The sequence below is a fragment of the Anoplolepis gracilipes genome, chromosome 3 (assembly GCF_047496725.1).
Source record: "Anoplolepis gracilipes chromosome 3, ASM4749672v1, whole genome shotgun sequence".
NCBI classification, from domain to species: Eukaryota; Metazoa; Arthropoda; class Insecta; order Hymenoptera; family Formicidae; genus Anoplolepis; species Anoplolepis gracilipes.
This window is the reverse complement of record NC_132972.1, coordinates 6,025,489-6,040,386: the sequence shown is the minus strand read 5'-3', so window position 1 is coordinate 6,040,386 and position 14,898 is coordinate 6,025,489. Positions and strand designations below refer to the sequence as shown.

General features: G+C 32.2%; 1 protein-coding gene and 1 pseudogene across 4 annotated transcripts in view; both read right to left on the bottom strand.

The window, feature by feature from the left end:
* Mtd (TLD domain-containing protein mustard) overlaps nucleotides 1–14,898 on the bottom strand; it is a 131,240-nt gene that overhangs the window by 96,546 nt on the left and 19,796 nt on the right. For 2 of the 4 annotated variants that reach the window (XM_072888355.1, XM_072888356.1), the window contains exon 1: nucleotides 8,800–9,085. The exons of the other annotated variants lie outside the window; for them this stretch is intronic. In XM_072888355.1, the coding sequence (XP_072744456.1) occupies nucleotides 8,800–8,942 (143 nt within the window). In that variant the 5' untranslated portion in view covers nucleotides 8,943–9,085. Of the gene's footprint in view, nucleotides 1–8,799; nucleotides 9,086–14,898 lie in introns of those variants that run through there. 4 annotated transcript variants of the gene reach the window in all.
* On the bottom strand, nucleotides 9,867–13,639 carry LOC140663522 (uncharacterized; annotated as a pseudogene).

Genomic DNA, 14,898 nt, shown 5'->3' with positions numbered 1-14,898 from the left:
TGTTAATAAAACATTAATTATGGTAAATATATCTGCGCGAGAAAATATTATTATTACATCGGCGAGTAAATTATGTAGCTTCATTAATAAGCCTATACGAACACTTTGCCAAGAAACAATTTTATGCAAATATATATGCACGGCATAATATGCCACTGACCTATATTTTCCCACGGTCAATTGTAGACTCTGGAGATTACGGTTGCGATGGTCACACGTGTACGGACACTTTTCGAGCTTTCTCAATTTTCACACATATTCCAATATAGAAAATTTAGGACATAACCGAAAACAACAGAACCGTTGCAGACGAGACGTGATCAACATCCATATTCGAGTTACATACATATACATATAAGTCTTAGATAAAATATTTTCGTAATGTATCTCCATATATAATCCAGTTTATTTTAATAAAAACAGGAGGAAAAAGCAATTAATTCTGCAATACATTTGTATTTTTTGTCAGATAATACATATTTTTTTTTGGACTATATTTTAATAAATTAATTAATCACCAACTTTTTTAGCTCAAGAGAATCTGAGTAGAGTAGGTAATACTACGGAGAGCAGTCTACGAAAAACATTATAATAACTACTTAACTAAAACTTATTATTATTATTATTATTATTATTAATATATTAGTAGTTGATATTGGCTTTGACATTATTATTAGTTTGATTTTTTTCAGAAAATCAATCAAATTTTATCTTCCGTATCTTAGCTTTATTTATATTTTAATTAGTTTCTGTGCCTAGTTGTAAGATAGAAGAAGGAAAATGCGCAAAGTTACGGATTATATATTTGTTCGCAGAATGAAGAACGCGCATCAATGCGTCAATGGGCGGCCGTTAAAATGGCTTCTCGTAAAAGTAGTAGAAGAATCACATTCTCGCGCGTGTCTCTTCTTTTTTACACGCGACCATAAAACAGCCGACGACTATCTGGGATTATCCTTCGGGACATGGGCGTTCTGTCGTATTTCTGTTCAACGCGAAACGCGAATGGCGTTCTTTACGATCCCTAGCAAGATTCAAGAACGTCGATCGGAGCGCGTACTCGATTGGGGCGGGAAAGAAAACGGTCCTGAGTCCTGATAGAAAGAGGGTCCCCGTTAAATGTGATCGCATCCTGACTAGAAATTGAAACTAATAAAACAAGTTTAAATTTCGATGTTGCAAACAGAATAAGAGAAATTGTATCATCTCACACAAATATTTGCGATAAATTTATCGACATACATAAAAGCCATCAACGCCAATTAATATAATTAATGCGTAATGAAATTATACATTATCTTTTTCAAAATCATAACGTTCTCGATAAATCTTTCTAAAAAACGGCAATTTATAATGCAATAACAGAATATCATAACAACATTATATTGCTTTGTTATACGCATATATTATTATATATATAATATGTGTGTATATAATTTTTATGTACATACATATAAATTCTATTATTTTATAATAAAATATAATAATTTGTTGTACATTATTTCCTGCATCGTTCCTTAAATTATAAAAAAAAAATAACCATAACATTTTACACGCGCTTCCATTACTCTTCCATTACTCATTTGTGCGAGCATTCTTTTTTTCGCAAGCCAGATTCGCACTTCTACCCACTCTCTTCCCTTCCCTCCCTGAATGACTGGTAAGTCCTGATAAAATACGAGGACATTCGGCGGACATTGCTCTCTCAATAATCTTTTTGTTCCGAGACGACAGGCGCCATAAGAGATGAAGTATCGCGACGAACGTGGTTTCTGTGTGACAAGAGGAAGGCCGACGCGACGCCGCGTGGAAGGTCGAGATGTTTCGAAAGTTAATAATAACAAAGCACACTGGGAGCAGAGCAAGTACGTCCAGTCCACTCTTTGGATCCTTGAATCTTCCACTGATCGGCCAAATCGACCTTCCTATCCCTAAGGACCGGTCTTCTGTTCTATCGCAAAATTTTTAGTCGTCTCATACATAATAATAGTTTATCTAATTAAATAATGAATAATAAATTGTTAATTTTCTTCCTTTCTTCCTTGATTATATAAAGAATTTAATAAATAAATAAGCCACAACTTTATTATCTGTAACTTCTGTAGAAGCAAAGTAAATCTCTTAAAATACCGATACTCATCTAATATGTACAGAAAATAATATGTAAATATTGTACTTATCGTGAACATTTTATAGTACTCTTTACAATTAATTAACCATGTTATATTAATTATTAAAATATATAAATAATTTGAGAGAAACTTTCCTGAGTGAGATCTTCTATCGCTTGATGTAATGACTCTCGAAAAGAATCGTTTCTCTAATGCTGAGATATTAATTAATATTATATATTATAAAGTATATTAATCGTTATTAATTTGTTACATATTATTTTTTATGTATAATCAATGATTAATAATTAATTATAAATTAAAAAATGATAAATATATATAATAATATGTATAATGATTAATATATTTTATATATAATGTTTAATACTTCGGTATTAAAGAAACAAAGTTGCATACCAAGTAATATGAGATTTCACTCCGAGAAAAGTTTCCATTCCAAAATGATTTCGGAATAGCTTCCATCTTTATCTTATTTCTTGTGGTTTTTGTCGCGCGATCCAAGAGAGTTCACGCAATGTTAGAATCGTTTCACGAGTTAGCGCAACACGAAGCTACGCAATGTGGAATGCAATACGTTTATGTACGTGCGTAACTTTTACGATTGCAAGCTATACGAGTTAACACACAGAGACTCGCATGCTCTCCGTGTGATCTAAACTTGTTTAATATGTCCAATTAATCTAATCATGTCTGATCATTATTATTTGTCCTGTTTATGAGAGCTGCTTTACGTAATACATAGAGTTACTAACAATACTATCTGTTGCTTGTAAACATACTCGAATATTGATTATCGAAGCTATTCGCATATCGCGAGATAAAAAGAAATCTCGACAATTTAATGATTACATAATCATGTTTTAATTTCAATGAACTTTCTACTCTTAATAATCTTGTTATTATAATCGCTTTCAAAATAATATATTTTGCTCTCGACGAAGTAAATATTTCTCAACAGAAAAGTAATATTTTAATCATTTTATAAGCCATCAAAATATAATCTCTCTCTTAGATTAAAGATATCAATTATCTATTCTTGTATAATTTAGCGAATATCTGAAATAATGATGTAATACTGGAAAGAAATGTGTAGAATAATGAAATATAAAAACATTGATAAAAAATTTATGTATACTTTTCGTAATTTGTACTTCTGTACATTTCGACATTCTCGATTCACTTTCAACTTGTCGCTGCGATTTACATTGAATTACGATATGCTCTTTGGGTTTGTGTATATCGTCACGATACCGTACACGATAGGTCACCATTGGAATTAAGGAGACTTAAGCAAAGCCAGACGTAAATTCGTAAATGGACGTAAATACAACCGCGTGCACAGTGATGCTTTACAAACGCGATTGCCTCGTGCAATCTGCATACCTAAGTACACGCGGCGAGTGCTTGTAAACCTACTTGACCCATTTACCCGATGACCTCGTCGCAGACGAGGAGATCCCTGAAGAGAGTATCTACCTAATGGCGCGGGCGAACTTGTTCCTCTCCGAATCAAGAACTTCAACTGATTATTCCGCCTTTTTTTCTCGCATTCTGAGAAACAATGCAATAGAGATTCACGGCGAGCGAGAGTACGCTTCTGAATTATGTATTACATGTACTATATTTCGCGAACCACTTTAATTATAAAACAAAAAAATTCACGTCTATAATTTTACAATAATAATAATAAAAGTTTCCTTCAATAGATGTAAGAAAATAATTTAAAAAATAGAAAAAAAATATTTAAAACAAAATATAATAAGTCTAAGAAAATTAGAGGTTTTAGTAAATATGATAAATGTAAAGAAAAAAAAATCGAGTTCAAATATTTATATAAAGAAAATTTTTAAGAATTAAAATGTGATATTAGAAATTATATCATATCGTATAAATGTATATACATAAGTTTTGACATAAAGTCGATCTAAAAGTTTGCCAACGCCGGAACTTATAAAATTAAGTGCAAGTTCGCATAAACTTTAAAGTCACTTGCGAGACATCCTCGACATTTCTTACGTTCGACATTCTTAATACTGTTGAAAATAGCTAAATTACCGGTGAATCTGTTAGAAATAGGTAAATAGGGTATAGCGACGTCATATGCTTCTCACTGTCCCTTAGTAAATCGGTCAGCCAAATCGATTCCACGTGCCAGAGAAATGTTCCAGCTTAGGGATACGTACGAGCAGGAAGTATGAAACGAACACGCGCCCGATAATTTAATCAAGAAACTTCCGCCAATAGCAAACTATGCATTTCTAGCAGAAGCACCACGTGCTGGAAGAAATTTTTACGAAGATCTTGGACACGTATCTGTACTGTAATTCCGCGAACGTGCTTGAAAGCGAATGTCTTAAACTTAATACAAGCAAGATTATGATAAAGATTTTTCAATCGAAAATCTGTGATTCGAATTATGTTCGTGAAGTAATGCAAACTTATTTACAAATGGAAATTTACAAAAATATTTTTATTTTTTAATTTAAATTTTATTTGCTAAGAATAAAAATAATTCGTTCCACAGAATTATTTTATTTTATAAAAAAAAATTATATAATTTTATAAAAAAGTGTATATATATATTATAGATAACATCATAAAATCATAAATTATTCACTTCTAAATATTAATAATATGATAAATAATGCTAATACAGCGCAAAGTGCAATCTATCATGTGTCAATGTATTATTCATGTAATCGTTAAAAAATTAATATATCGTATAATAACTTTAATCGTATTCGACTTTTATTGAAAAAAAAAAATAATAAAAAATCATTTAATAAAAGGAAAAAAATAAAAATAAAACATGGCGATAGATGTTTTGTGATTCGTTTTTTTAATATCGTCATTTCGTAAGAGCAATTTTGCAGTATCACAAGATGCAGCGATATTATTTCCAGACAGTTCGGTCGTCCGAACATTTTCGCGAAGGTGAGGATCTCGGGAATGTGATCTAAATTTGCGGTCATCTTGTATGCATCATCGTGTATATTGTGGAGAATATGTGCGCCGATATGTATCCACGGTATGTAACACACGTATGTATACATACGTATCCGATAGCAGACGGCAACTACTCGATAGCATAGATGCACATCCTCGGTCGCCGTTGCTATGCATACATGCGAGTGCATAAAGGGCGGCGGCGGCTGCTCCTTTGTTTTCCTTTGATATAAGAGCGGAACAATCGATATGTTCGTTACTGATCCGAACTTGAGATTGTTCGTAACCTTGATCGTCATCGCGGTAAACTTTTTCTTGCAAGCCAAAAAAGGGGTAAAAGCTTGTTTTTCTTAATATATTAAAAGTGTGTATTATGTATCTATATACGCGAGAAAATAGAAATTTTTAATTCTTTTATACAGTTGGACAATTGTAAAAAGACAATCTATTTTTTTTTTAAACAATAAGTTACAACAAAACATTAAATAAATAAAAGCAATCTTTGTTTTTTTCCGCGGTCGAATTTTTGAATCATCGCAGTATTTATTTGACATGTCCTATGTGGTGATTCCGCAAAGTAGTTAATGTGTACAGTAAAGTCTATTACGCGCAAAGTAAATAGAGTCGTAACTTTACTAAAGCAGAGAAACTTTCACAGATTTTGTATTTTATCAGAGGCACACGCGAATGATTTATATGTATATGAGAAGCACATTCGTTCGAAATAAAAATAAAAAAAATCTATATAACGTGTCTGGCTTTCTGAATACAAAATTTTGTATAAAGTTTCTGAATAAAATTATGAGCTATTTTTCTTCTAAGTGACTTATACAACGAGTGATACATATTGTCAGCGGCGAATTAAGATATATTGATAAGTATGTCGAGAGGGAACTTATTGTTAGAATCATGAAATTTAAAATGCAATCTTAAGAGAAAGCTTTAATAAATAATTTTCCCAAAATTTTTTTTCTATTTAAAAAAAAAAATCTTTAAAATTATCAAGAAAGATTTATTAAAATAAAACTTATAGAAACAAGAAAATGAGAGCCTTTGGAATTAAAAATTCCAAACGTACAATAATTCTCTGACGAACACCTCTTGCATATGTGTACGTCAAAAAGTGAAATTGGGCCATCGAATAATTATTCCGCGCTAAGAGACACTCGAATTATTCCATCCGTACATTTACCGAGTGTCTCTATTCATACGGACGATAAGTGCGCCACAATGACATCAATTGCAACGTCTATTCAAAGTAACTATTTTGTTGACCGAAATTAGGATACGGATTTGACGCCTCGGTCATCTGTTTCCTATGTATATATCCATATGTCATATCCATGACGCGATTCGGAAATCTATAATGTCTCGTGTTATAAACGGTCACTACGTCGTAGTTTATTACATCGTATACATTGAGATCAGTAGTCACGTAACACGAGAAGATGGTAACAAAATACACTAACATTTGATTCTTTCAATAAGTACAGTAGCGATTAAAAATAAGTAGTCAGTATTAAAATTTGATATGTACAAAATTTATTTAATTAAAGTAATACAATAGTAATAACGCAATGCATATTTTAAAGATAACATAAAATAATACATTAATACTACATAAATAATATCTGCATAGATAAATAATACATTAAGATTCTTTAAGACTTTAAGAAGCAATTTTAATAGTAACTACTTATTTTTTATTTCCACTAATACAATACATTGAAAGTTATCTTTTCGTTACAAAAAAATCAATTAATGACAAATGTAATATTGTAAAACTATGTGCATGTAAAAAATAAATTTATCAATATTTATAATATTGTCAAAATTAATGCTTATATATATTATTGAAAGGGAAAAAAAGATATCATAACTTGAAGCAAGATGAGATTAAGCGTAATATTCAACAACAATAATGATGAAAATAAAGACATCGCAGGTTAATTAATTCTGATTAATTAACGTCCAAGAACGACAGAACGAATAATACGAAAGTGAGCTACTCGATCAGTTTATCCGAGCGGAATTTTCAAGTAGAAAAATAAATCCGACGTTCTATAAAGTGGAAATACGCTGCCGGAGACAGCAAAAATGAAAAAAAAAAAAAAAAAAAAAAAAGCGTACGGGTCCCAGCGATAAAGCAAATAAATGCGAGTCTGGAACTCGAGTGCTGGATAATTTATGGTGTCGGACGCGAAACTGGCCCAAATCCGACCATCGGCGATTTACTGCGAGGGGTCAGGGTCGCGCGAAGGAACGAGTTCGCCGAACGCTATATAGGTGATGGCTATTTAATAACTTTCCCTCTCATTTTGTATGGTGAAAAAACCCGATCAGAAAGATTGAATAACGAGCGGTGTGTATGCGCGTGTCAAATATATTATATTAAAGGCCCGGAGGATAAATCATAATTTGAGATTACTATGTCGCCGCAATATTTGCGCAACAAAAGTGAGATTTGAAAAATCCCCATGATAGCACTTAACAATTTCAAGCGATAAATGATGGTAATATAAATTTTCGAGTTTAATAGAAAAAGATTCATTTTTTCTATCGCTCTTAACGTATTTTTTTCCAAAAATATTTTCCGTTGTGGCTTAATTCCTTTTATTGCGAAATATCCTGTTTCATTAGATATATCGCAGAGTTTTCTCTAATTGTAAAGATGCTGATAGAATAAAAGTGAATGATAATCAGAGTATCTACGACCGCCATCTGCTGAGCACACTTTATACTATATAGTGTGCGGTTTATCTGTCCTTATGGTAATGGCGCGATTTCATATCGTTCATTTATTAAAATGATCAATAATCCTTATTTTTTAATATAATCGCTGAGTCGGATACAATAATCCGTCTTAAAAAACGTATCGATGAAAATTGTCGGATAAAAATTGTACGCCGGAAATCGACCTTATTAAACTTTCTGCATCAGTATCAATTGCTTCTTTTCGACGCGACATTGCATGAATAATCGCATTACGTTAAACAGTTATTATTTTTGCAAACAACATAACGTTGCAATACAAGAATTATATATTAAATATCACGGTATGAATGTGATATATAATTGGAATGCTTTTATCGAACGCGAAATGTAATCTAGTTGAACAGAAAAAAACAAGCGAGTTTCAATCACACAAACGCTGTTATTTAATATGATATATTACGACGATTTGTGGTTCCACAAACAACATCTATTAATTCTCAAAAATAATATCATTACTCTCTCTCTCTCTCTCTTTTTGGCAATTTGGCCAAATCTGTAAGATTCGTAATAAAATTAGATAAGTAGAAATTAAATTTTTTACACGCTTTGCATTAATATGTAAACTTATACTTTTTTACTGAAATTATCGATTATTTTTAGCAAATAAAGTCAAAGAGTAAAGGAAATATATATATACATATATATATATATATATATATATATATATATATATATATATATTATATCTATATATATATATATATAAATTATATCTATATATATATATATATAATTATATCTATATATATATATATATATTTAATATTACTACAATTCTTGTAATTTTATGTAATGATGATAGTGTAATACGATTAGTAGGTTATTAATATTCTAGGCCTATAGATTTGACAGGCAAAGTGAGACAATATGAGGGATGCAAAAATGAAGTAAAAATCCCCAATCATCTGCAAATTTCATAAATAATCACACCGGCGAAAATACTCACTGCCAAGCGAATCCGCCGGTGATGCCTTCTCGCAACCGATCCTTAAGACTCCGTTGTCTGGAAGGGACGGTAGGCTCTTCCGGTTTGATGGGCGGTGAGCCGCCGCTGCCGGCACCGCTGCTACCACCGGAGAATAACGCCATTTGATCACGATAACGTTGATCCTCAAATCTGAATGACACCCGCGACACTTCTGATCTTTTTGACCTCTCCCTACGTTAACAGTTTCGTATCGCGCGTCGAATGATCATGATTGAAGACACTGTCTCGGACGTCTCGGTCAAGTTTATTCCAAGTTTATTCAAGATTCCGTCCTCTCTATGTCGACAGATTCAAAGATCCGATATTTCGAGTCAATCCGTCGGGGATGCCGAATTTTCGATCGGCTGATCGATGATGAAAAATTCTTCTCGAGAATTCGTCGCGAAAACTTCACGAGCGCGAAGCGTCGATGACGGATATAGCGGATGTAGTTATCGCACGTGCACCGGAATCATATGCGAGCATCAATCGATCCGTGATGCTCAACGAATCGATCGGACCTCCCTGACATTACTCGCCGACGACGATGTCAAGTATATCGGCGGCACAGACAGGCACGAACGAGCGCGAACTAATCGCCGCCGAGACGACATCTGATGATGACCGTTGGCAAACGACGTCAGTCACCTCTCTCACGTTTCCCTCCGCGTAGCCGGTGCCTCTGACATCGTGCCAATTGCCGCGAACCCCACGGCACACCACGAGTCTACAGGAGCGACCAAATTCGGTTAACTTCTTAATCAGAGTGAGCCAGACAGATGAGCGGAATCGTTTCGTACCGTCCTACAGAAAGGCGAGCGCGAGTCTCATTTTAGTTACTTGTGTAAAGTTGCTAGAGTTAACGAATCTGTTATTATTCGTTTGATAAATAAATATATTAAACGTTTCGCGAAACTCTTAAACTTATTTAAATAAAGAAGATAGTTTATGATCACTCTGTTATAGATTATTCTCAAGCGGATGAGTACGAGAAAAAATTTTTTAATATTATCCTTAATTTTTAAAGTTTTTTTCTTCATGACATATATTTTATAGATCTAAATATCTTAATTTATCACTGATGATAATTTTTCGAGCATTATTTCGTTAATTAAACATTATACTTCTTTAATTAAATATATTTTACTTAATAAATTAACCATATCAGAAAATAAAAAATTTGCTAGTGCAGCATGTTTTAAATCAGAAGATTTTTTTCTCTTTTATGAAAGTTTCATAAAAGGCTTAAGAATATAATCTCTCTTTCTCTCGCAAAATTTATTATCTTACTCGCATAAAATAAACTGTTTTATGTTGAAAAAGTACTCGCGTTTCTCTCTCTTTTTCTTCCGGGTTTTATTTCAGCAATTGAAAAAAAAAAAATTGCTAGATAGAATTTATTATTCAATCTTTCTTATTCCATCGCGATGCAATATCTACTCTATAGTATTGATGGTTATTATAATATTTATAATTAAAAATCGAAAGCAATCGTAAAAAGGATATATAGCATATGAACGATATATGTGAATCAGTCTATACAAGAAAAATAGTAATGTTTATGAGATGTTACAGATGTTAAAAATACCGACGTCGTATAATATTCGCATATTACCATGTATTTTAATCTTTCAGTTATCTCACATCGCCGATGCCATGCAAAAACTGCGCACTCACCAAAATATGAAACGTGCGTCGAAAAATGCATTAATCATTACGGTCAGAAATCAATAGGTACAAAACGGTTACAAAATAAGTTGCTTCTCGACAAACATTACATTCTTTTAAATAGTTTGACGTTTTTAACTGTCGCGTCACGCAAAAGAAAACACGTGCTGTTTCATATTCAAAGTATGTATTTTCAAATCGTTTTCAGATATGTACTTGTAAATTCCAAGAAAGCTAGGCGGTTTTACAAATATGATTCACCATCCTACCATCTGTTGTTAAAACGCATACTTCATTTTTTTTTTTTTTTTTACTATCGATTCTTCGTAAAAATACGAGCGATCGAAGGAAAAGAGAAAAGAAACGAGGGCAAAGGAGTAATGCATAAAAGAACTGCCAAGAGACAGAGAGAAAGAAAAAAAGAGAGAACCTGTCAAGAGAAATTGATCACTGAAGATGGATCGAACACCCTTGTAAACGAAGCGACATCGCGGACGTTCGCGATAATCAATCAACCGATCTCGTCGACGGACAGTTTTACTCGCAGGATAACATAACGATCTACAAATGTTCTAACAACTACGAGATGAGGCTTTCAAAGCGAGAGTGAATTGAGTTTACGATTGAATCGATAATCTCTAACAAATGCGTTCTCTTTAAATATAAAATTTCTTATAAATTATATAAATTCATTATGAATAAAGTCATCGTGGATTGTTTTAATTAAACGTATCAATTATTAAGATTTCTCTCTTACTCTGAGTATTTCATATGAAGAATGAGAGAATTTTTGATGCATCGACGTATACATGGTCATCTCAGTTCTAAAGGCACAGTGATAAAATCGAGCATAACGACTTCGCTTAAACTTTATTACGTCGAGTTGCGCACATAGTCAAGGCCGCGACGATGATAACAGTTGATCTTAATTATATGGAAATCGAGCGGAGTCTTATTATCGTTGATGTACAATAATTTCCATTGGACTAACCGCTGATCCAAGTACAAAAAGACTGACTTGATTCAACGACAAAATATATTCCGTTTATTCAAATACTTAAAATGTACTTATCAAAATACTTCAGTATACAATTTTGAAATATAAAAGCAAATGTTTATCAAAGCAAGTGTTATTTCAACGATGTAATGATTTTATTATGATTCCATTAGTTTTGAAAGAAAAAGGAAATATAATAATATATAAAATTAAAAAATAATTTTTTCGCGATACTTATGTTTATAATTTAAAATTTTATATTTTACATGATTTGAGATACCTATTTGTATAAATAAATAAATATATATATATATATATATATATATATATATATCCCTTCAATTGAACACGTGGGTCTTTCGTGTCCCTGCCACTTTTATATAAAACATCTATATTTCTAAATCTTGTTCTAACAAATAACAAAAATATAGTATTTAAAAATATTTTTTCTTTAACTCTACTACATAAACTTTTAATTTAAACTTAAAAGAAGATGTGTAATTTTTTATAGAATTTTTTAAGTAATTTTAGAGTACAAAAATTAACTCAGACTCTAGTTACCCACGCGTTCAGGATTACGGTGCCAAAAAAACCTGTTTAGTTTGAGATATATATATATATATATATATATAACGTAATATAAAAAAATTTAGATAAAAAAAACAATGTCAAAATACCAGATGCATTTTCAAAACATTAATCTCCGCATGACATGCCGATTTATAAAGAAAGTTTATCAAGCATGTTCAATGAATCAAAACGAAAAGTTTCAAAGTAAGTATCTGCTTTCATAATCATCGTACGTTTGTCTACCCTATCCCAGGGTATCTACGTCAGCGTTTCGAGAGCCGCTTCAATGGCCTTGTAACATATACAAAGGGCGACCTATAAAATCCGCCGACGATTCGGCCGACGTTACAGCGAATGCTCGACTCTACAGGGAGTTAAATGTGGCCACGAATTTTCCGGCGTGAAAATTCCCGTCGTTGCCGATACCACGACGACGACGACGACGACGACGACGACGACGACGACGACGACGACAGACAGGCTTTTGTATCTCGCTCAAGGGCGTTATCAAGGTTAAGGTCACAATCACAAGGCCATGTCAGTAGCAGCGGTTAATCCCGGTTCTCGTTCCTCGTGGAGAACACACCGGCCTACGCCTCTCCATGTCGAAAGCCTCCCAGTATTGATCTCCCTTCGCCCACCAAACTCGACCAATCCCAGCTGGCATTGCATGGTAACCAACACGCTCCGCCACGTTTTCCGAAGAACCAACCACCGTCGGTGTCCCTACTACCTGAGCATCCGAAAAATTCCGTGATAACTGATACTAAAGCCGCGCTTTTCTCCTCATGTGTATCTCCGGGCGTCGTCGACCTTCGCCGAAATCGCGTGACGGATACCGTTTTAAAATACTTTCAATTTACGTTCGGCACATACATGTAAATACTATTTGCTCTCAACTGTTTACTACTTTTACAACGGTTAATTAATCTTTTATTTAGCTTAGTAATTTAATTGGAGATAACAAAATATTTATTATGTATAATATGTTTGTATTATATTATGGGTGCAATATGTATATTTTCATAATTAAATAGAATATTATTCTTTTATTATTATTATTATTATTATTTGTTATTATTAGTTATAGAGGAGAAAAGATGAAAATACGCCAAGCAGTAAAAATTTATAACTTGTCGGAGAAATGATATAAAAATCTTAAATATACGATAAAATTTATAAAATTTAAATAAAAATAATTAAAATTTGTATAAAATTCGAAACATGAATAAATGTAGATTTAAAAATTTTAGCTTGTTTATTTATCTCTTAAGCTCAAACCATTGTCAGCATAAAGATATTCAAATCCGCAACATCATCTTTTATACAATTAATGATAGATAGAAAGGTCTGCGTGCAAAGTTTCGTATCAGGTGAAACGCGAGGCAAATCGTGACCTTGACGGCATCTGGAGCACTGAAAGCGGGTCATTCTCACGCACCCCCTTCAAGCTCCCAACACTTACGATTGGCCCACCAAGATGTTCTAGACATTGTGCGATTGTTTCTGGAAGTAGGCCATACCCGGTCTACTGCAATCGTAAGGACACCGTATGTCGCAGTTTCGCATAAAACTGCTGAGCATGCTCGTACTATTTCATAACAAAATTTTATTTAACCATAATTTTATAACATTATTATTTTCACATTTCTGTCGAAAAGAGTGTCAATATTTTTAAGAAGATTTATATTTTATTTCAATATAAAATTTTACATTTAATCGTTTAATGAAAGATAAATATAAAATTTTCAGTTCAAATAGCTTTTTTACGTTGACTTATACAGACATATATATTGTAAACATGTAATGTGACAAACAAAAAAATTAGTCGTAGCTCTTTGATTTTTTAAATTTAATATTTTGTTATCAATTATTAACTACTTCGAGCGTTAATTGTCGTGACTTGCATACAAAAGAAATTAAGAATTGAATTTATGTTTATAATTTGTAATTTTCAAATTTACCGACCAAATTGTAACCTTGCCAATTATAATTATTAATCCATAATAGAAACATCTATCTCGCACAATGTCTGATACGTTGATCAAGTGAGTGACCGTTTCGTGTCACTATCTCACGTAACGCTATCAGAATATAATAAATAAAGCTGTATAAATCAAAGTATAGTTATCTCATAGCAAATAACTTGTTCAGTTTGCTAATAATATTAATAAATAATATAATCTTTTTTATAAATTAAAATGTGATAAACTATTTTCGCGCATCCACTATAAATAATATTGAAATGAATGTTTTTCTCCTATGTAAAATGTTTGTAAAACAAAGTTATATACAGAAAAAAGACTCAAAATATACCTACGTCTCGTAAATTTGATAAATGTGAATGCATATATACTATAATACATATAAGCTCTCTGTACACCATAAAAAAATCACTATAGTTCCATTTCAATTGTATAACTATACATACATATATATATATATATATATATATATATATATATATATATATATATATATAGAGAGAGAGAGAGAGACACACAACTCAATAGGATAAATGGAAATATCATACAATATGCATATCGCGTTATATTAAAATACGTATTGCATATTGAAAACTTCACAAATGCTTATGTATGTATGAAGTTGTAAACTTCTGCTGCTGACAATAAAAAAGTGATATCTCTACCCTCCATTCCATTAAACAATATTTTTTTACTGTTAACTTTTTTTGCTGTCGCGACTTTATATGATTTTATGCAATTTTCTCTCTGTTTCAAAATCACATCTATCTCATTGTACATGGTACACCAAAACGCAATAGAATTGAGCAGACTTTGCTATAACAGTACAGATAAGAACTTTCCGCAGTCATCATGTAA